This window comes from Nannospalax galili, unplaced genomic scaffold, assembly GCF_000622305.1.
Source record: "Nannospalax galili isolate Female #2095 unplaced genomic scaffold, S.galili_v1.0 scaffold154, whole genome shotgun sequence".
Classification (NCBI taxonomy): domain Eukaryota; kingdom Metazoa; phylum Chordata; class Mammalia; order Rodentia; family Spalacidae; genus Nannospalax; species Nannospalax galili.
The window spans coordinates 2628216-2652803 of NW_008335281.1; the positions used below are offsets into that span (position 1 = coordinate 2628216).

The 24588-nt window shown below is 38.3% G+C and overlaps 1 protein-coding gene across 3 annotated transcripts in view; it reads right to left on the reverse strand.

Moving 5' to 3' along the window:
• Positions 1–902: 902 nt before the first annotated feature.
• Adgrg6 (adhesion G protein-coupled receptor G6) overlaps positions 903–24588 on the reverse strand; it is a 149648-nt gene continuing 125962 nt past the window's right edge. For 2 of the 3 annotated variants that reach the window (XM_029561966.1, XM_008829828.3), the window contains 7 exons: positions 22193–22320; positions 20886–21154; positions 19654–19750; positions 18423–18706; positions 6445–6546; positions 5680–5832; positions 903–1586 (listed from right to left, as the gene is read on the reverse strand). In XM_029561966.1, coding sequence (XP_029417826.1) covers positions 1408–1586; positions 5680–5832; positions 6445–6546; positions 18423–18706; positions 19654–19750; positions 20886–21154; positions 22193–22320 — 1212 coding nt within the window. In that variant the 3' untranslated portion in view covers positions 903–1407. Of the gene's footprint in view, positions 1587–4086; positions 4133–5679; positions 5833–6444; positions 6547–18422; positions 18707–19653; positions 19751–20885; positions 21155–22192; positions 22321–24588 lie in introns of all 3 variants that reach the window. The other variant, XM_017797326.2, reaches the window with a different exon arrangement.

Genomic DNA, 24588 nt, shown 5'->3' on the forward strand with positions numbered 1-24588 from the left:
GTTTAAGATTTTGAATGACTTGTATGCAGCGGCCTGATCCATAAATACTACATCGTGTCTCCTGCCAGCCCCCTTAGGCTCTTATACACTGTATTTGGAGGATGCAGTGCAAATAGTTTTTAGACTAGCAGTGGTAGAGCCACAAACATATAAATTATTTAGATTTACTAAGACAACCATATGTTTCAGTGTATACTTCTTGCAAAAAAATTCCTAATAGTGGAAGTCAGAGGTCTTTGCAGTTTGTGTAATTTGAAATGTCTTAAAATCATCAAAGCAAGGGTAGGACTGGAGCCTCAAAAGTACTCCTCCTAATGGTGAAATGTATTGCACATGGTGTGCCTGATAAAACTGCCTTCCTCTCATGGGCCTGTGGGTCCAACATACAGGGAAGGAAGGAGAGGAAGGTGCAACAGATTTGTTCTCAAATGACCACTAGGAGGCCTACGTTAATGGAGTGTCCACACTCAACTTAATTCAAGTACATGGGATGCTGGTGATGCTTAAGCTTTATATCTTTTTTAAAAAAATATTTTATTTATTATTTTTATTTTATGCATACTTGTGTATTGCCTGCATGTGAGTGCACCCATGTGGTGCAATGCTGCGGAGGTCAGAACAGGGCTTCAATTTCCCCTGGAACTGGAGTTAAGGACGGTTCATAGCCATCATGTGGGTGCTGGGAATAGAACCTGGGTCCTCTGCAAGAGCAGTCAGTGCTCTTAACCGCTGAGCCATCTCTCCAGCCCCAAGCTTTATATCTTGAAATATAAATTTACATAATACATTAATAGACCTATAATTTTTGAATATTTTTAGCAACTTAAGGTCGTGGTCATGAAGGTAAAATATTTGTCATAATAACATGTTTAATATTTGGGTCAAATAATAAATAACATTCATTTCTATTTAAGGCTGAAATTTAATTGAAAATGAAAATACTGTTATAGGCATAGAAAATAGCACTAGAATAGAACCTGTGGGCATTTAGAATAGTCACAAATATTAATTAGTATGTTTTATGTACTACCATTATCAAAATCATGCCCCATCCACACCAACTGTGAGGCGTGATAGAGGAGATCTAAATTATGGTTTGACCTTGATTTTGTTCCTCCTTTGTCCTCTAATTTCAGCGTCTCCTCCCCAGCCTTGGAGTTCTGGTGAGTCTGATTCAATTACACATTCTAAACAGTTCTGTCTCCTCTGACTACTGAGCGCTCAGAGTTCTCAGGACTGGAGCTGTGTGGATGACTGGAACTCCTGACGGAAGAAATACACTGGAAAGATGAATTCCTCATTTCACCAAAGCTTTCACAACAAACTCGGAACAGCACATTTACTTCTACTGTCGCTGCTCTCGCTGCTTGAAGAGTTTCACATTTCTCGTTTCTCATATTAATGGCATTAAAACTTTGTGCTGTGGCTGAAGGTGTCTGACAGGATAATATTTTTATAGAAGTTATCTGAGTGAGCATTACAATAACCCTTGACCTTATCAATAACCTGATGGACAGGGATGATTGATGTTTGCTCTCCACCAGCATGGGTCAATTTTGGCAAGGATTTGTCCACAGAGGCACTGTCTGTAAGAAATGATAAAGACATTAGGTTGCAGGATGAGCTGGCAAGATGCCTTAGGGCCACTCTATTGTACTCTGAACTCTATTTTGCACATTCAAGAAGTTCACAAACGGAATGAAGCTCTTGATTCTTTGATAGGTTAGATAACAGGAGGCATCCAAATATCATATTTTCACCTTCAAAGTGGGTATTTCTAACATCCACTGAATGGAAGTTTGCCCTCCAATAATTTGTATTGTGATTTGCTTTGAGAAAATATTCTTGCAAATGACATTTTTCAGTGTTAATGAATAATACAACAAAAATCACTTCAAAATGTATGTATTGAATGTTTCAAAAAGAAGAAATTAGGCAAAATCTTAAAATGTGTTCAGATATTTGTGGAAGAAATGATATATAAAAGATGTGCTTTCCGAATAATATGAGGTAGAAAAAAAATGCGTGTATAGCTGGTTCTGAGCCTACAAGCACAAGGAGACTCACTACACTCACTACACTTACTACACTGTACTTTCTATGTATGTTTTACACTGTCATAAAATTTTGATAAAACTTAATTTAAATAATTTTAGAGAGTAAAAGTTAATCAAACAATCCTGGAAGTCTACTTTGAATGCATTTCCTAATCCTCTTTAGCATGTGAAATGGATGGAAGAGAGCAAAAGCATCATGTTTTATGAATTATGAAAAGGTTCTCTACCAGAAATATTTGAAAATCAATAGTGTCAGAGCAATTAATAGTAAGAAAGGACCACTAAATAATTTAGGGTCTGAAGTTTTCAGCAGCAGGCATGTAAATGCCATTTCCTCCTAGATCCAGAAGTTCTCTAAACCTGGCTCAGGTGGGGTTCTGTTATCTAGAAACACATGTGGCAATCTTTGTGTATTCTATGAAGATCATTAGAACCTATCTTCCACCTCCTAATACACTTGGAAAAAATTTTTACCCTCAGATTAGCCAAATCAGAGAGATTTAGGATGACGACGAAGGACAAAGTGTGACTTCCAGTGTTCTGTAATCTTACCTCCTCCATGCATTGTGTGTGAGAGAAAAATGCTATCCCAAGACATTGCTTTCAGGAACCATAGCTCCAAAATTGTGTATTTACCTCAAGTGTTTTATGTTTTGGGTACACTGGACCCAGTGTGTGAAATGACCTGTGAGATTCATCAATGGCTGGTCAAAGTCAATGTCAGCATCATGGCATCCTGCTGGCTAAGGAAGCTATTCACCTTAGTTACAGCAGACACCTTGTGTTACAGCAGACACTAAATCAAAAGAAAGCTAAAGTAGGAAATAGCTGTATTGCTTCACATTAAAGGAAACCTGGGGGAGAAAGGATGGTTCACGGGAGGATTTGCAGATGGAATGGCAGAAAGACTGAAGCATATCCCAGCTGATGAGGTAAGCTTGAGAATCACAGTCCAAGGTCCCGCCCACGAGGCTCTCAGCAAGCTGGTTGATTCTGTGCTTCCTTCAAGTTCATAAATTCACTAGCCACTGGTTTTCTGCTGAGGGTTTTCATACTGATTTAAATCTCAATAATGAATAATTTGTGCTTGATGTTTTTAGCAAATCACAGACCCTCAGAAAAATGGTGAGACTCTTTTCTTTTGGCTTCCTGGACAACTTCTAGGGATATATGTCTTTTTTGAGACAGGGTCTCCCAATAGCCCCAGCTGGCTTGGAGCTCACTATGTAGACCAGGCTGGCCACGAACTCACAGATATCCGCCTGCCTCTGCCTCCCAAGTGCTGGGACGAAAGGTGTGCAGCACCACGCCCAACATAGGGGCATGTATTTTTAAACAATGACCAGCTCCAGTCCACAGATACGATCCTATTTATCAGGTCTTCATGTTTTCATAAAATAAAACTCCAAACAAAGAACATACATATGTATACATGTGTGTGTGTATATATGTAATATAAACAATATATCATAGATATATACTATTCCAAGTCTTTTGTATGAAAATCATGAGTAACAAAAATTTAGATTATTGCCGTGCATCTGAAAACCAGGGGTTAGAGAAATGAACTATTATTTGACATATGTTGAAATTTCAAGCAGATAAAAATCTTCACAAAGCAGCTTGCAACTGACAATTTCTCATTTATGACTTCTATGAATGTACCATGACATACCCAGTAATCCAAAAGAGTGGTAAAAGCAAAAATGTCACATTAGCACATAACAAATATTCTCTGAAATACTTATTTTTTTCATCATTTTACATGATATGTGACCCACTCATTCTGAGCATGGTACATTTCCTAGAAGGTGTGGCTTGCATACCCCATGCAGAGAAGAGCTGCACAGCCCACTGTCAGAAATTTCAGAGATTCCAGCTCAGTGCAGGAGCATCATTGTGCTAGCTGAGAAGTACCATAAAGAATAAGTCATTTTGCTGGTGCGGCAAGAACCTTAGCGTAATCCATGCACAGACTCTCATTACCTTGCAGAAATTCATGCATTCAAAAAAAAAGCAGCACGTTTACCTGAACGATCCACTTTTGCTGAAGGAATGCTCTTAGGAGAAATTATCTATACCATAAACACATGAATGTCTAGATCAATTCCAAGAAATAAATCAACCAGGTCTCTATGAGGTGACGCATGAGTTTCTGCATATCCCAAGTGATCCTCAGTATACCTTTGTCCCACCAAGTACTGACAAGGATTTAAACTTACATAAGGTTCATTTGCAATTGACATCTTTGCACTTGAACAATTACAGACAATTCACACGCCTTACTCCTTCTTAGTAAAAGTCAAATATGTTAGTCTTTTCTATGTCATTCATCTCCACTAATGTGTAATAACTAAATAGATCAATAAATAAAAATTTATTTCCGTTATGTTCTTAGATATATCTTTAGAAAAGTAGTGTTGAGTCTATAATTGTCTGCCAAGGTTTTAATTAGTAGTTAGAAGTAGAAATCCTATTATTTCCCTTTGAAATTATTAAAAAGTTACACCTTTCACACTACTCACTATCAAGTACTGCAAAGCATTCTTTATTTCCAAACTGTCATCAGGATTATTTGGACAAGCTTAGCGTCCAAGCATGTGGTCATTAGACTGTGATGAACAAACAGGACACAAACAAAGGCATTGTTTATTATAGTCCTTTTGACTTTCTGAAGAAGGTGTTCTCTACTCTTTCATATTTTGTCAGTGAGTTGGGGAGTGGTTGCCAATGACTGCTCCCTGGGACTTCTGATGGTTAAGGAATTAAACAGAATGTATATCCTAGGTGGTGCTTCTTCCTTAACCATACCAACTTGCCAGGCAGCTTTCATACCAGCCTAAAATGTCTTGCAATTCAACGTCTACATTTTAAAATAAAAGTCTCACTTTAAAATAAAATACAAAAGAGGGGGCAGAAAGATTGTGAGAGCCAGAGACGGTGAATGACTACAACAAAATGGTGTTTTCCAGAAACAACAGGGCAGTTACACATAGAAACTCACAGCATTTGTGACAGCCTATGTAAGACCTGCAAAAACTCAAGCAAGACAAAAATCTGATCATGGTGGGATGGGCATGAAGTCCCAGCAGAAGCTGAGGAGCTAATGGCTATCAGCTGCTGAGAAAAGGAGAGTCAGTTTTCTTTAAGGGTGTGACCTCAGATAGGTCAACCACTCTTCAGGGGATGGACCCACATCCAAGAATACTTAAGCAGCACAAATTGGACTCGATGGGCATTTTTTATAAAGAAGAAATAAATTTGAGCATAGGAAGATGGTGTTGGATCTGAAAAAAAAGATGGCAAGTACAAGTGATGTAAAAATTGTATGGAATTATCAAAGAATTAATAAAAATAATATTTTTAAAAATCAAGTAAAATATCATAGTTTTAAAAAGAAAAGTGTCTCAAACCAAACTTTTAAGTTATAATAATACTCAGTGACACTATAGCTATGTAGACTTAGTTGTGTTATAAATTGTCTTAAAGAATAAAACTTACAAAGCTACTAGTATTGTCTTCAGGTAGATAAATCTAAAATAAGCCTTCTAGCAAGCTCTGGAATCCATCAGTCTTCCTGTTAAGTCAACTCCGTAGTAAAAGCTGCACCAGAATGGCTTACCTGAGTGGCTATTCCTTTTGAAATAGGTGGTAGAGCTGGATTTAGATTTGGATGTGAGATAGGTTGAGTTGGACCCAATAGAACTTGAAGACAAAGATTTTCCTAGGTTATCAGAACCCTTCTTGATGATATTGGTAGCTGTCTTACTCCAATCTGAAAAACAAATGAGACCATTTTATCAATCACTTTATAGAGAATGTGCTCTTCCCTGAAAAACCCATCACTGTATCATTTTATCTACCCTGAATATCTGGTTTCCTGATATGCTCAAAGACTCACAGAAGATACTGACATGCAAACAATCAGAAGCAGAAGACAGAGAAGCCTCTTACTTTGACCCTGTGTATGTTATTTAATATTCTTGATCAACATCCTAAGGGTGAAAAGCACTTGTAACTTTTTCCTTCAAATGTTATTTAAGTTTAGAAAAATCTCTTCACCTCAAAGATGTTACTGAGAATCCAGTTTGTGGCAAGTGGATCTGGTGTAGTGAGATTTGCAGATAGGAGTTGCCAAATCAGACATCAAACCTGAGCAACTCTTAACCTGCCTGTAGTTTGTCCTTCACTTCTACAGTGTATAAGGACGGACTCCAATGCTCTCAGACCTCTCCCAGTCCTAATATTCTAAGATTCCAACTACACATCTTCACATGCTCCATTTCTACAGAGCTTTCGTTGGGGCGAGCTGCTCTGATGACGTAAGGGGAAATGTCACTGGTTTCAACTGTCTTCACATGCAGCCCACTTAAACCCATGTCTTTACCTGAGTTGTCTGCTAACCGGAATCTACCACAGCAGAGATGGCGTCTCCACTGTTTCTGCACGTTCTCCTTCATGGCACAGTGAAAGATAAATATGAATAAACCTGTGACAAAAAGAAAATGTATTTAAGATGAATGACATATTTTGAAAGATAAATCTTATTGTATGAATTTAACCTAAGATTTTATATCTAACTCACAAAGATCTTAAGGAACAGAATCTTGGTGTATGCCGCAGGTATTTTAATCTTCAAGAGAACACAAGGACTCAACTAACATCAGATTAAGAGACTGGACCTGACTTTGTTTTTGCCTGTTCTGTTCAGTCTTATGACTTAACTTACAATCCAAGCTGAAATAAGAAATGTTCAGTTAAGCAGTAGTTAATATGTCTCTGACTTTTGACTTAAAATTTCCATAAAATTAAAGAAAGGGAGAGAACTGAAAATACCCATACGTTCATCCTCTGCTTCAGTTTGTACATTCTAAGCTATTTTACATATATTTGAAATTATAGCTGTAACAGTATGTTAGATTGGATCATAGAAAAGTGGTATTTTTGCAGGTCAAACATGGCCACAGAGCAACAGAGTCACATGTCCACCTGGCCTACTTTAATTTCTCAGCATTTTAAGGTGGAAATATTTCCATACAGGGAAAATTCTTCATAATTATAGATTCCTTGCTCCCATCAAAAGCTAATTGTGTCACTTTTAAGGAATTTGCTTTTGAATTTTAACCTCCTCTTTGTGACTTTATCAATCTCTGCTTCTACTTGTCTATATTGGTTATTTCTATTATCTGCTAAACATATTCTTATAACTCCATTAAAAAATAAAGTCGGGGGCTGGAGAGATGGCTCAGTGGTTAAGAGCATTGACTGCTCTTGCAGAGGACCCAGGTTCGATTCCCAGCACCCACATGGCAGCTATGAACCATCCTTAACTCCAGTTCCAGGGGAATCCGAAGCCCTCTCCTGACCTCCGTGGCATTGCATGACATGGGTGCACTCACATACATGTAGGCAATACACTCATACACATAAAATAAAAATAAAATATTAAAAAAGAATTGCTTAAAAAAATAAAATTGTTCTATTGATTTTCAACTTTCAGTTAAAACTTCTTAAAATGGTTAATGTTTGCTGTCTCCACTTCTTTGACATTGTCTGCCCTGAACTCTCCTAAAAGGCACCTTGCTTGTACCCATGACCCTAGAACAACTTTAGGAAGGGTCATAGTGACTCCCAGACTGCAAACTCCATTTATCACGGCCACTTCACACGCCTCTCAGCATTTGACACAACAAAATATTCTTTTTCTTTTCTTTCTTTTGTTTTTGCAAAAAAAACCCCTATTTTTGACAATCTTACTCTGTAAGCTACGCTGACTCTACCACATCGCTCAAACTTATGAAAATTCTCTTGTCTCAACTTCCCATGTGCTTAGATCGCAAGGTGGTGAGCTACCAAGACTTTCATTCCTTCATTCCTGATGGCAGTGTCTCTTAGATTTCTTTCTAATTTTTAAGGGATTTCTTCTTGGTCTTAGCAGACTTCTTTTTTTATTTTAAAGATTTTATTTATTTTTGTTTTATGTATATGTATATGAGTGTTTGCCTCCATGTATATAAGTGTACCCATGCATGCGATCAGTACTAAGGCTCTACTGAGGCCAGAAGAAGGCACCAGATCCTTCAGAACTAGAGTTAAGAACAAGTGTTAGCTGCCATGTGGGTGCTGAGAACCGAACCCAAGTCCTCTGCAAGAACAGCCAGTGCTCTTAACTGCTAAACCCTCTCTCCAGTTCCCAAAGATTTATTTTTACATGTATGTATGTGTGCCTGCATATCTACATGTGCACCATGTGCATACATCTTCCTGCAGAGGCCAGAAGGTGGCATCAGATCCCCTGGCCCTGACCTCATGGAAACAACTGGCTGATTTTCCTCTGTACTTAGCTGCCCTGTGTCTATCAGGGAGCCCTGAGCAATGCCTGATATGAGGAAGTGATGGCTGGAATTCATATTCAAATTAGTAAAGAATAATTGCCTAATGCCATTATGAAAGGACTGATTGTGTTTTTGTCACTAATTTCAAGATGGAGGAATAACCTATTAAAAACTGCTAGGAAATTCTAGGAATTCTAGCTTAAAGCTTTATTACTCGTTTATTTATGTGTGTAGGTGGATGCATATGTGGAGGTCAGAAGACAACTCGTGTATAAGTCAATTCTCTCCTTCCACCATGTGGATCCTAGGGATTGAACTCAGGCCATCAGGTTCAGCTGAGTGCCTTTACCCACTGCTGCATCTCACTAGCTCCAAACATATTCATTTTTGAAAGGTGTAAAAAAAAAGCATTTTCAAGACATCAGTAAAATAAGATTATTATATTTATTATTACTAGTGTATAATTTTTGGGTTAGTTATATAAGTGTATATTATTTCATTAGTATATAATTTATTACTAGTGTGTTAGTAGATGGGAGTAGTAGCATTTCTTTGTCTGAAATGTTATATCTGATAGGTTAAAGAAGTTCTAAATCAAGCTGGTGTTGACCTGGAAGCTTTAGCCATACTGGCTAGCTCTCATAGTGTTGGAAGTGGCAAAGCATTCTATTGAGGGAGAAAAGCAATCATCAGTCTTACTCAGTTGTATGCCCTGCTAGCTACTTGGCAAAATATGCCCTTTGGTATAATAATGGCGTGAATGTTATGAGAGTAACCAGCTTCTTTCTCCTTGGATTTAAGGACTGCTCCACAAAACAAAACCTATGCCTGGTACTGAAATGAGGTCAAGAATCTATGGCTGGCTAGGCCTTAGTGGAGAACCTATTACTATTACTCTGCTAAACAGACATAATATTAATCTGACTTCTAAAGACTTTTAGTTATATCCATAGGCTAGTGCATCTCTCAGTTCTCATCAGAGAAATTTCTTTTTGCAATTGATTAACAGAGACCTACAGCTGGCCAATGCACAGAGACTAAGAAACTGTGGAGTACTCAGCTTTAAATATCGTGTGTGTGTGTGTGTATGTGTGTGTGTATGTATGTGTGTGTGATACCTCTTCCTCCCAAAGCTCAGGAATTAGTGCACTAGAGGAGGCAAAATGATTATAAGAACCAGAAGTGATGGATGTATGAATAAAAGGAAACTGTTGTCTGGACACAACAGGGTAGTTGCATATATTATATGAATTCATATCAGCTATGACTGCATGCACAAGACCTGTACATGCTCAAGCCAGACAAAATCCCAGCATGGAAGAGGAAGGTGGTCACAAAGTTCCATCCCTAGCTGAGGAACTATTGGAAATTGATCACTGCTGGGAGAAGAGTCAGTTTTCTTCCGGGATGCATCCCCTGAGGCTACTCATGCTCCAGTAGATGGCTCTACACCCATGTACATACTGGCAGCACTAAGTAGACTCAATGGGTTTTAATAAAAGGACACATGAGATTGGGAAGGAAAAGTGGTTTGTGGGGATATGGGAGGAATTGGGGGGTGAGGCAATGGAGTATGGACTTGATCAGAATACACATATTAAATTCTATGTTTTATATATAATTCTCAAAAATTTTTTAAAAGTTCTAATTCAACAAAAAGATAGTTCTAATAATCATGAAATTTTAGTTCTTCAGAAAGTATGCACATACACAAATATACACACAGACACCCTATGATTCCTGTGCTGAGAGCTGTGGGGCAGGCTGAGGAGTAGGATGCCTGCTGCACATTGATCTGATCTGTTGATGGTGTGAGAGGTCTCAGAGCAAGGATGGACTGAGAAACAGTACCTCAGGGTTGGTTTGCCTTCCCAGGACCAGAACTTATCTCTGGATTCCAAATGACTGAATCACATTGTTATGCAAAGTTTTCCCATGCCTACCAAGTCCAGTTTGCTTTCATAGGAAATTCTTCTAATAAGCAAACACACACACACCACAAATAGTGTGAAAAACATAAGTGGTAAGTAAATCCAACTGCTTACTAGGCACTTTTAAGTTGCAAGGAGTTGGTAGAGTTTCAGAGTACAAAGACTGGAAGGCACTGAGGCCTGAGGTGAGGTGCAGAGGCTTAGACAAAGAAGGCTGTGTTTTTAGGGTGCCTCTTAAAATGGGTTCACTCTATTTCCCTTTAACTGGGTCACCATTGTCTGAATTTGTTCTTTGAGGTATTTTTGTTACAAAACTGGAAATATAGGTAACTTGGTGTTCCTACACCACTGTGTGATACAAGCATATGTGGGAGTTGGAAGATTCAATGTTCATTTAAGGATGTTCATTCCTAAGCATCAACCCAATTGCCTAACATTAAACAAATGATTTTTTTTTTGAGTTGAGAGCAGGAAGTGAAATTTGCTAGACATTGTTTTCCCTCATACACTTGCACATTATTTTACATCACTTCATAGTTTTTTTAAAATATATATGTATATATATTATTTATTTTATGTGTATGAGTATATTGTCTGTATGTAGGTAAGTACACCCATGTCGTACAATGCCTGAGGAGGACAGAAGAAGCCGTCGGATCCCCTGGAACGGGAGTTACAGACAGTTGTTAGCTGCCATGTGGGTGTTGGGATTTGAACCCGGGTCTTCTGCAAGAACAAGCAGTGTTCTTAACCGCTGAGCCATCTCTCCAGCCCCACACTCTGCAGTTTTTATATATGTTATATGGATAGGAGAAAAGACATGTCTGGTATTTTGAGGATAATAGAAAAGAATTAGGTTACAGATTTGCCAAAGTTAAAATCATAAAACTTTAATAATTCTCTGTTAATACCGAACAGGATTGGCTTGAGTGTTCATCCTAATCTCTGCTCTCTATCATCTTTTTCCCCTTTGAGAATATTATTCTACTTAGGAAACATTCAGTCCCCCAGTTTTCTGGAAATTTTCATGCTGTGGCCTGGAGGGTGATCAGGAAGCTTGACTCCTCTTGGTACCTCCAAGTTTATGAATTGAAGAGTAAGGGATATTGCCCATGAAGGTTGTAAGCTAATTACAGCTAGAAAACTGACTTCAGAGTTAAAGCTTTGACTTCATCTTGATTGATTAGTGCTAACTTGATGATGCTTTCCTGTCTAACAACAACAACAATAACAACATACAGCAAAAGATCACAGCCATTAATTTCTGGTGAATTTCAGCCTAGCCTGGGAAAAATATTTCTCTGAGGAGTCTAGGCCAGAGCTCCTTAGCAACAGTGGCTTCAGCTTGTTAACTTCCTTGATTATTTATTGAACCTAGTTGAAAGCACCCCATGCTGGACCATCAACGGATTTCTTGCCAATCCTTACTCTCTCATCTACACCCCCCACCTCCCTGCCCCACTCAATGCCCTCTTTAAACTACATTTTACTAGACAGACATATAGACTCATTTCAAATAAATAACACTATGTGTGAGAATTCAAAATTTCTTAATTCTCAACAGTTGTGGTAATTTTCTCATTGGAAATAAACAGTATTTCTAACTGTGATGAAGAACGAAGAATGTTGCAGTATGTGGAAAGTGGGCCTGCTTATGGGGATCCCTAAGAGAATGTAGTGAAGTCTACCCTGTCATCTCCTTCCAGAGAGCAGGCCAGACCAGTTCTGAAAGTGCAGTACAGGAAAACGGTGAAGGGACAGAAGAGAGTACTTTGAACTTGGAGTGAGAAACAGCCTCAAAAATCTCATCAAAGAATGGATTTTGTTTTGGATTCCTAATCTTGTTATTGAACCCAGAATTCTAGTAGCATATATATGTATTTTCTTCTACAATGAATATGATGCAATAAATTCTGTAGAATTTTCATTAATCTTGGTCTTTGTAGAGCTATTTAAACTATCTTATATTAGTTACTTTTCTGTTGCTGTGAAAAAATGCCATGATCAAGGATGTCCTCTTGGGCTTATGGTTCAGGAGGGTTGAAAGTTCATCATGGTGGGGAGGGGAATGGAAGGAGGCAGGTGGAGCAGAAAGCCTCTGGAGGAGAAAGCTGAATGCTCACATCTTCAAGAATGAGCAGGAAGTAGAGAGAGCAAGCTGGAAGTGAGATGAGGCTGTGCACTGTCAAAGCCCATCCCATAATGTGCTTCTTCCACCATAGCCACACCTCCTAATGGTTCCATGATCCTCCCCAACATGGCTACCAACTGAACACGTGTTCAAATACTTGAGCCTGTGGGCGACAGTTCCCATTCAAAAGATCATGAATATTTAGGGGAAAAAAGATATTGTGGCTAGAAATTTGGATTCCAGGTAGAATTCATTCCTTTTGATTGACTCAAGTGAGAGCATGTAGCTTTCTGCAGCATGTGTAAAATGAGTAGCTGTTCTCAGATCTTTAGCCTGATTACCAAAATTGAAAAACAAAGCCAGAAATGGTTTCCTTAGACATGGCACACTGAAAACCAAGTCAGCATACAAGGTCATCTTTGCACTGCCCAAAGGTCACTTTCAAAACCAGATGGGAGGGAGACAAATAGTTTACAGTTCTCATCTCTGAGAGATCTTTATCATCTAAAGGTCAATGGTCCTTTCCAAAGAATCATCAACATTAAGTTTGGACAAATAACATAAATTCACTTTTTTCTGAACCTTATAAACTTATAGCAATACAAAGGGAAGATGCAGATGTAAGTTTAGGGTATAAGGAGTCCAACAAGCAGTAGTGAGCACTGACATCTTAGGTCATGAATATAAATTCTGGAGTTTTGATGGGGAAATCAGTCAATATTCCATCAAACCAGATATTTGGGAAGAAGAGGTCATATGCTCTATGCATATAACTGTTGAATAAACAGTTCAAGATGGCCTCTGAGCTCCCCAGCAAGTCTGTACTCAAGTCTTCACCCACCTCTTGGGTGCTCCTGTAATTCAGACAACACCAGTTGCTTGTGGGTTGGGTTATGAGTGTCTTTGGAAATTTTTTTTAACCTTACTTTCATACTACAAAGGCTTCCTTCACAAAAATATTTCTCTGTGGTATAAAAAGCCCTGCCAAAAGATGAGTAATTTCTTTCCTTGCGGTGTATACTGTTTTAGGCAATGTGGTGTCATTTCAGGTGTCTGGAGTTGATAAGTGGGTCATCTTTGCCTTGGCATCAATTTGACTTGTGTGTGTATGTGCGTGTGTGTGTGTGTGTGACTGTGAAACAGCTTAACTTTCATGAGGCTCCTAACAGGACAAGGGACACTTAGCTGGCATTTAATTTAGTGCACCTCACGGTTTAACTTCATTTTCTTAGTTTGCTAGCAGGATTATAATACTAATGATAGTACCTGAAATCAATTTTGTTGAATAAGATATTAAATTATCATTCATTTATTAAATATACATTTACTAACATTAAAAATATTTTTTGATCCTTCAAGAATCCCATACAATGTATTTTGATCCCATTTTAATAAGTAGAAGTAAATATTCACTTTCTAAATTTAAAAGTTTGAAATGAAAAACCAAAGAGACAGTTACTTACTTTAGTTCTTAGTTTCTAATGAAAATTATACTTTACATACTGTGTCCTCTACTATTCTGTTTTATAATGTTCATATATACTTTAAATATTTCATTGTCAGACTGATCTTGGGAGTCACTAACTTTTCTGATCACCTGCTTACTTATAAAAGGAAACTGTATCCTTTTTCTAACATATGTTTTTTTAGACTTGTGAGATTGACAGTAAAATCACAGATGTTAAATGAACGTGCTTTATGAACTCCCATTCACTACATAAATATGCATAATTTTTATTGCTCTGGGTATCTTAATGCTATCAAGGTAATTAATGGCAGTCTTCTCTGAGTAGACTGGTAAGGTCCTCCTATACTTGCCACAACAGCTTCTATTTGTAGAACCTTTCAATGTATCACGTTATGATCTTACAAATGCACTACATAAGATGCCCTGACTGTACTTGCACTATTAATCAATGCTGCTTCCCATTTCTGGAAAAGGAAAATTGAAGACCAAGCTCTTGGTATGGAGCTCAATTTTACATCCTGATGAACTTGTTAGAAGAGGCAATCTCTTTTATATGTTGGAGAAGGCTAACCTAATGGATAGTGTTGAACACTACACAAATAACAAACAGAATATGCAGACTCAGATACCACTAATCACTTGTGTATCAAGCAGCCATGTACCCTTGCAGCATCCCTGGGTAACAACTCAACCCTGCAAGAGCACTGATGATGTCATCAAGAGGTAGCTGTCCAACAAGACCCTGGCCACGATCTTATCAACAACGAGGAAGTGGTTTACATCTCTTCAGAGTGTGCTACTAAAATAGTCTAATGCTCTCAGGCACACAAATTATGATGCAATTATGTCAAACATTTGTTCTATTTTACATAGCATTTTGCATGCAATGTTCTGAAAGTGCATCCTTTAGAAAAAAATTTAAATGTTATTATACTAATCTAATGCCTTAAACTTAGGAAAGGAGTAAAAATAGCAAAAAGTAGTTAGATACGTAATTCTATCATGTTAAAAAAGGCTAATTTATCTTTCAGTCTTTGGGAAAAAATTGGAGAAATGGTTATCATATACCTTAATCCAGAAAAATAGAAAGAATAAAAGAACACAACCACAAAATCAGTTTCAGCTTTAATTCAACTAATGACTTCATTTACTTATTTAAATTGCTCATATTTTAGTTATAGTCACATAGATTGTAAATGTTGATATTCAGTAAATGTGATTCTTGCTAATGATAGTTATGAGTGTACACAAAATATATTCAAATGAAAAATAAAAGTATCTATTAAAATGAACATAAAAATAAAGCACATATAAAATTTTAATATTCAGACTATAGAAAGTTAAGTGAATATTCACATAATTATACATGTATTTATGTTTGTACATATAACAGCAACATACAGGAATCCTGAAAGATAAAATGGATCTTTAAACAGGTTTGAATCAAATTTTAGAGAAATAAATGTGAAAAAAAATCAAAAGATAAAAACCTCCTGACATTGCAGTGGACTCTACTCCCAAGGGCCTCACATGGAATGCCTTGGGCATTCCTACAAATTATCTACCTAGTTTTAGATGCTTAACTACATCATAAATATAGCAGATTAAAATATGGTTAGTATAGCCTTAATTTTCAGAATATTCTGTCACATTCTAAACATGTAGCCATTACTGTTATATAAAGATCGACATCCATTTACTATAACACTATAGTAACAAGATAGCCCATACCCTAATCCTAGAAAATAAGAGTTTTTTGGAAGCACATGTCCTAAGTTTCTTTTGATCACATCTCTTCGGCTCCCATCCCAACACTGTCTATTATAACATACTTGACTATCTTAGCCCAGACCAGCAACAGCCCCTCTGGCTCTCTTTGTGCGCAGTCTCTTCACTATGCCACTCATCTTTACAAAATGCACCTTCAATCGTGTCACAACACAAGCCTAACCCCTTCCAAGGACTTTCTACTGCTCTTGTAAAGTACCCTCTACCTGAAATATTGTTCCCACTTTCCTTCCCACTCTTTCCCTGGTTGCTTGCTACTGATCCTTCCAAGTTTAGTGTAGGCATCCCTCATATGTTCCCTACACTTCAGAGTGCTGCTTACACAGTGATGCATTTAGTGAACATCAGTCTCATCTAGTATAAGCTCTATGAGGCAAAAGAACCAAGGAAATTCTTGTTTGCTGAAATGAGAAGAGTCAGAAAGAAAAACAAAGATACAGTATGGTTTGATCCAATCACCGTCTAAAAGCCATATAATTCCTCCACCTCTGTTTTGAAACAGGGTCTCTTCATGTAACTGAGGCTGATCTTGAACTCACTGTCTCCACCTCCTGAACTCTGGTATTGCACACATGTATCACCATGCCAGGTTCTACAAGCTTCTTTTAATAAAGCACAAATATCTTACGACAAAGTCTCTCATAGAAGGTTCAGAAAGTAACTCAACAATATATGCCACTAATTAACTTTCCATAGCATTCCAAGCAGATTTTGTACAGCTTGACTGGCATAGCAATTGTCTGTAGTCCTCAGTATCACTGCCTCTGATTTTAAATTTTTGTTTTAGGAGGTGTTTTTAATATCATGGGATGTGCAGAAATCTGTTCTGAATTTGTATAATTTAAAACCAATCTTAAAAGTCAGTGATTTATGAAGAACACTGACTTGACGATGGTTGACAATATTTTTCCCTCCTGACAGGAGACTCATGATGGGAAAAATAAAATAACCCAATTCTCATTAATGGAAACAGAGCTGCACAGACAACGGTAGCTGCTGAACCTTACTGACACTGCCAGGAAATTCTAACAGCAAACCAAGTTTAGGCTGGCAGATCACTGTGTCTTTCATGTACAGCCCTGAAATATAAAACCATGGAATTTCTAATGCGAGTGGACAGGTTTGTCAATATTTACTTAGGCACTTTTATGTAGAATATTATAGAAAAGATTAAGTAGATGAATATTAACTTTACAGAGCTGGATCCCAATTGCGGATGTATTCGTATGTGCTGTGGTCAGCTTCCAACTTATGGACATATACTTGAGGCTTATTAGTCTACTACAAATGATAACAAGCCTGCATATTTTGTCTGTTATGAGAGAGTGAGCAGAATTAATTAATGAGTATTTGTGCTGGAAGCATCTCAGATTTGATTTAGGCTGTGCCCAAGGCCTCTCCTTTCCCTCATCCAACAATCCAGTCATTCAACAGTCTGATAATCTACCTTATGACCTTTTTTCAGTTCGTAAGTTAGCAGAGGATGTAGGGTCACAAGTAGTGAATGATACTTTCCTGCAGGTAAGCACTGACTTTCATTAGAACATGGCAACAGAGAGCACACAAGGAGAAGGAGGCGCCTGATTTCTGGGTCGCACAAAGCTGCCTTCTGCCCCAGCTCAGCTTTGCTCAGATTTAGTTCTTTTTCTTCCCTACACCCATGACCTGTAGAGTAGCTGCAGGAAAGCCACCAATAGCGTTGTGAATGAAACGGTTCCAGGTTCTGTGGGTTGTAATGGTGCACACCCACAACTCAGGTGGCCGAAGTAGGCATGGGAGGCAGAGGCTAGTTGGGGCTAAACATGCATGTATGCATGCACGTGCGTGCGCGCGCGCGCACACACACACACACACACACACACACACACACGTACGTGCGTGCACGCGCAGACACACACACACACACACACACACACACACACACACAAGATGTTCAGACTGCTGTTTAATTTCTTTTGGTATAGTGACCTTATGGTGCTTTTGTACATTAGGGAATTTTGTCAACAAAATAGACTGCATACAGTGTCTTAAGGAATACTATTGAAAGGTTGTGAACGTAGCTCAAAGGCCTAACGTGAAGTCTAAGTTTAATCCTCAGCATCACAAAGAAAATAATGTTATTTAAATTTCAAAACACAACTGACATAAATCCATTTAGAGGACACTAGAGCATGTGTTATTAAATCAAAATTATAAAACAAAACAGGGCATTGGTACATTTGATAGGCTGAATTAATTTCTGTATCTCATAAAAAGAGTTGGATTGCATGTTGAAACCCCAGGAGCTAAAGAAGCAAGGTGAACTGATTCTGACCATACACAGCAAACTTACTAATAGCAAGTTTCGGCAAAGAGCAACAGTGTGCTGAACTGGAAAATGGATACTATCCCCCTTTTAAATTTCCTTTTAGGCTCCAAGCTAACACCTCACACTGCTCCATATCTTTTTATGTAATACTATGCTTATTGAGTACTGAATACTTACGAGGCACTCTTATGAGAAGTTTATGTTACTAAAGAAAGAAAAGCAAACTGTCATTCTACCTCTTTACCTATTCAATAGCTTTTTAATGACTGTCCACCTGTGCCTGGAAACATGCTCAGCACCTGGAATAGTGATAGAAACTTGATATCTCATTTATCCAAAGGGAAGCTGTTTGAAAATATGGCAAAATTAGAAAGCAACCACTGTTCAGGTACCCTTTATCTTACCTTGTAATGAATTGAAGATGGAGAAGAGGTACATGAAAGGGATATTTAAGGGTCCCCAGGCAAAGAAAGCAAAACCCCACGTCATGCCCAGCAGGAAGGTCAGGCTGACCACACTGCGCAGGTTCCTTAAAATCTCTTCTCTCAGGGTCCTGTTGCTTCTCTTTCCATTCCTCCCACAGATCTGTACCATGACCACAATGAACATGGCAACATTCAGGAAGAACATGACTCCAAAGTACCCAGCACAGGTCACATAAAACACCACAGGATCCTGAATCCAGCAGCTTAAAGGGAAAGAAACAAGACAAGTAAAAGGGTTTTACTAGCACGCTCTGTTTACTCATGACCTGCCTTGGCCTAGTTTGGATGGCTTGTAGACTTTTCTGCAACACCTTGGGAAATCAGCTCACTTCCTCAGACCTCAGTTTCTTCTTTGATCATTTCATAGGTGGTTTTCTTGTTTAGTTAGTTTTGGATGGCTTCTACCTTAATATCTAGTTATTTAAGTCATCATTAAAGAACAAACAAGGTGACTTATTGAATTCTGACTTGGTATGAGCACATGCTTGCTTGGCTGACTTTAAACCACCTCTAACCCCCCTTTCTCTTGTGTGATTTACTCTGAGAGTAAGAATTTTCAGCATTCAGTTTTGTTGTCTTGTTTCAAGGAGTGACTGTGTTGACACTATTTTACAAAATAATAAAAAGAAGAAATCTTCTAAGAGATTTTTGAGAGACCTATGGAATTATAAAATTCAACCATCAAGAAAATGCCCCTCAGATATGGCCACAGGCTAATCCAATGGAGGAAATTCCTCAATTGAGGCCCTCTCAACCAAGGTGTCTCTAGTTGACAACCAAACCTATCCAGCACACTCATACTGGCAATGGATCATTCACTGTCTGATACTGCCACTTAACTCCTTTGCAGAGATGTATGTGGGCTGAGGAGATGGGATTATTACAGAATCTCCTCAAATAGAATGGGTCTTCTGAGTCTAGAAGGGAATATCTCAGGCTTCTGAATTCTCCAAATGATATGGAACAATGTTACAATATATATAATATAAAAGTGGGTCAAACATCTCAGAGTACTGAAATGATCAATCTATCCTAGCAGAAACTGACGCTCACAGATGAACTAAATCCTTTAAGATCAGAGCATCATTATCACCATGGTAGCTTACTAAGAAACAAAGTACATATCCGATCACAAATGTGTATTACTTACAATTGATCATCTTGCTCTTTCCCATAACTTTCTTTCCCATATACTCCATTTTGTTTTCTGCTTGCTAGAATAATTGATACTACCAAGGCTGGCAAACCTGTTACAAAAAGACCAGGACATTGATGACTGTTCTGAAGACACTGGGACTGCTTTGTGGGATTCATAATTGTGAGGAAGAAAAAGAAAACCCTCCATAGGATAGACTCAATGTTCTTAGAATGGGTAACTTTGTTATAATCAACAAAATTCCCTCACTGGTGTGCAACATCTGACTGTAATTGGTAAATTACAAGCCTACAAGTAGGTTAAACCTACTCTCTAATGAAACCTACAAGTAGGTTATCTCTAATGATAAAATACTAAGCATTCTGTTGACTTAGTGATACTTACTAAAGAGCCAGAACTGGATTCTTCTCAATGTAACACCAACTAGTGTGGCTGCATTAATGATGCTCCATTAGACCAACAGAGTTAGTCCAGGAAGCTTAGGTGATTGCAACTTGTTTTGTCTTTTCTTTTACATATATGAATCAAAGACCAGAAAAACAGGGGTAAACTTCGGGATATAACACCTTTATAGTCATTAGTCTCCAGAGAATCAGTATTATTCCTATGTCTAATTCAGTGAGTCAATGTATGCCTCCTCAGTTCCCTGAAAGATCCTTTTGTTGACTCCAAAGGGGATGTGGAAAACTTGTGAATGTCTCAGGCTCCTATAGTGCCATTTGAAAAAGATTTGTGATGAAGTTTTAAGATGCCTCATCTGACAGGAAACCCAAATAAAGAAAGCTGTTCAATGAGAAGATTCCTGAAAGTTTACCATGGCCGGTTTATGTCTGACCAAAGACTCATGGTTAGTAGCTCAAGTGAAGAATTCTCTAAATGTCTAGGTTGCACACAGAAAAATAACATTCCTTCCCTGGCATCCGCAGCAGGGATGAGTAAAGCTATGAGTCTTAACTGGCCTTTTATTTGGCTGCATAATGGGCTGCCAGCTGCTTCTTCAGCCTTGGGTGGGCTGTCTCTGGGCTCAAGAAATGAGGTTGTCGTGACTCAGGAGCCTAGGCTTTTCATTTACTCCTGAATTCGTGAGTGCCAGTGGAGCACTTTTTAAAAAAATATAACGATAAGGATGTCCCTTCCTCGAGGTATTCATATCTAGTCCGTGTTGCTCAGTTTTGTAACATGTCTTAATTATTCAATGCATAGGAAAGGGTTTTGGGGAAGCTTACCCCAGCCAATGATGCAGAATTTTAGAATATACCGGTGGATGTAAGTATTAAAGACTTTCACAAGAGCAATGTACATGTGGATTGCTTCCAGCCCCATCCAGGTGAAGGTGGCCAGGAGGAAGAAGTGCAGCAGGGCAGCGACAGCGGTGCAGAGTGCAGCCACATCAAAGGAAGTGATCCAGCCATCCAGGAGGAAGATGAGGTTCAGGAAGAGCAGCGCTGAACTCAAGTTCATCAGGATTTTGGAGGGATAATCTCTGCGTAGTTTCCTAAGAAGTTAGAAACGTATACAAGAAGAAAGACTGCACACAGGTGTCTTGAGCACAGAAGTCAGTGTAAGTTTTCTCTAGCTTTGCAGCAGGTCACTCCATGTACATGGCATGGCTCTGCTACGTGGAGGGCTTAAGATACTTATGAGTGTTCAACAGGTTACTAGGAGTTTTTAAATGTTGTTTTCATTTCAAGATTTTAGTTGTTTGTGAAATTCCAAACTGGTTTTTACAGATTCCATATTTGTTTGTTTGTTTGTTTTTGATATAGACTCTCCCACCACAGCTCAGGATGGCCTGTAATTCACTATATAGCCCAGACTATCTTGAGTCTGAGTCTCCTGAGTGCTCACAGATGTTTTTAGTTTAGAAAAGTTCCAATATAATATTTTTGTTTTATTTATTTTAATGACTTCTTTTTATTTGTGTGTGTGTGTGTGTGTGTGTGTGTGTGTGTGTGTGTGTGTTTGTGCACATCTTCATCTGGATACCTGTGGAGACCAGAAGAGGGGATCAGATCTCTTGGAGATGGGGTTACGGGAGAGTCTCCCTGTGTGGGTGCCAGGAACCAAACTCAGGTCCTCTGCTAGATCAAGAAGCTCTTAACTACTAAGCCATCTCTCAAGCCCCAACATTTTAATTTAAAAACCACTGTCCCTAGAATTGCTTGATATTTCTTGATATTTTAAATAATTTACAGATCGCCCTTTAAAAAATTTCATGTTTGAGGAACACTTTGATGAATTTTTTCTGAAAGAAATGTCTTCATCTTTTACAATGTAGAAAGTACTTCATGCCATTTTCATTTACTTAAATGTTCATGATCACTAAGAGATTTGAATCTACTTTGTAAATAGGAATATAGTAATTATAAATTAAAATTCTATAGCTGGAAAATCAATGCTGTATGTTTTTATGAGAAGCCTGAACATTAAGTGAGTCACCCAGTGTGATTCATAAACTGAGTAACTTTTGAAAAGCTAAAGCAAGTTTCACATTCACATTTGCAATGGGCTTGGCAGATAGAAAAATACTTACTCAAAAGCAATGTATGTCAGGAGAGTTGCTGCTGAGAAAATAGCGGATATTCCACACCCGATATAGGTGATGAAAGTGAGGACTTTTGTGTTCCTTCCATCTATTTGTGAGGCGCTTCTGGGAAGGTCCTGAAAAACATGGGGAGCAGCTATAAGATTTCCTCTTCCTCGACAAGGGCCCTTTGTGTCGCTAGAAAAGTCACTGTTAACATCAGAGCAGTTCAGTCTCAGGGGTTAAAACCAACAATGCCCATCAAACTGAAACAGCCATTTACTGTACTCATGAGAGTCAATACAGGAAAAGAAAGCAGCATTCTTGTAGGAAGGGATATATACATTTTCAATCACTACCTCCTTATCTAAGCTCTGTACACCCTAGCATAACCAGAAAAGTGAAACCACTCGGTCCATCAACAGAAACTGCAGAGGATTCAATTGCTTTGTGTGATAATTTAATAGTTACACCTATTTCTGCAGGGCTAGAGGTATGGAAACAAACGGAGGCCACCATGCACACATGGCCAACATCTGGGTCCCTTGATTCCTCCTCCATAGGTGAGAGGTGCTTAACCAAGGAATGGCCAGAACTTAACATGATTGTCTGATTCTAAAGTATGACAATGTTCCTATTGGCATTTCAAAGCATAGTATGTATGTATAAAGTGATTTTTTTTCATAAAAGAAAGCCACTGAAAGTTGGGGGGGTGTCTAGCTTTTTAAATCTTTATAGATGTGAATTGGTGTAAAGTACTAGGGGTTTGTGGAGTAGAAAAAGTCACTATTTCAGTATACCAGCATGAAGCATTAATTCTAGCATGCTAAGTGTCTGAATTTGCTTTCTATTGCTCTGATAAAATACTGACCAAAACAACCTGGGGAGGAAAGAACTTATGGTGTCTTACACTTCTAAGTGTCAGTACATCTTTGAGGGAAGTCAGACCAGGACTCAGGGAGAAAACCTAAAAGCAGGAACTGAAGCACAGACAATGGAGCAGCGCTGCCTTCCTCTCCTGGCCTGTGCTCAGTCTGCCTTCTTATACAACCCAGGGCCACCTGCCTAGTGGTGACACCACTCACAGTGGGCTGGGCCTGCCCAATTCACTCAATAATTAAGAAAATGTCGCATAGACATGGCCACAGGCCAGTCCAATGGAGGTAATGCCTCAGTTGAGGGTCCCTCTTCCCAGGTGTGTCAAGGTGACAACTGAAGCTATCCAGCACACTGAGGCAGACAGGCAAATTTTGAACCTGGTAGGAAAATATTTCTATTCCTCTTTAAATACAGGATTGGGGTAGGGATAAATCCTGAGGTGAGACCAATCACCCAGTTCTGGTGGGAGAAAAAAATTCACTTCCAATATGTATGGGTTAAAAATGAAGGAAGGGATTTATTGAACATAAAGTTTAAACATTTCAGTCTTATAGGAAAACTTTTCCTTTTATATGTCAATTTTCTGTAATTTTTATCCAATGCAAGAAATCTGCTATTTTCCTATAGGCTTACAGAAATGGGTTTCTGTTTGTGCACATATATGTGAAATGAAGAAATGGGATTCAGTTCTAGGTACAACTGATGCAGTTACGACTACAGGGAAGACACGGCCCATGGCACACAGGGTGGAGAATGAGTCAGTATCACTAGATTCCAGAGATGTGCCTATCTGATACAGTTGCTGCAGGGTCTCCCAGAGCAGAGAAGTTAAGCACAGTGTTGAGGGATCTCCAAGGGTAATGACTCCTCAAAAAACAGTCTCCAACTAGGTAAGGCAAATGACTTGGCAATTAAATCCAGATATTAAGAAAAAAAATAAGTAGTCATGTACACTGATACCCATTTATTCACAATTCTCATACAATATTGTGCTGTTTTGAGAATAATAAAATGAAAATATGTATCTCTCTAAACTAGCCAATATGAAAATGCTCTAATGTAAAAAATATGGAAGTCAGTTTTATTACAGAGAAATATAAGAAAGGACATTAAATTCTTTTCACATTTATAGATTAAAAGATATGGGTGAATGTGTCATGGGAAAATTTAGACTCAAGAGTTTGTAAATCAAGAAAAAACTCTGAGTAAAGTGTCGGTAGTCTGGAAGAGCTGAAAGGATATGAAAACATTGCCAGAAAGGATGAATTTTGGAAAGGTTCTTCCAGCATCTATACTCTTACAAAAGCAGCCAAAGTGGAAAAAAAAGGACAGTTCTACCAGGAGTATTTCCATATATGTAAAATTAACTATTTAATCAAAGAGCAACAGAAAATGTAATGCATAGTTATAAACCCATAATAAAGCACATAAAAAACTGGTCATCAGGGTGAAGGGCAGGTAAAATCTGGCAGCACATAAATCATCACTGAGAAGGCCAATTTTTTTACTAATATCTATTAATCTAA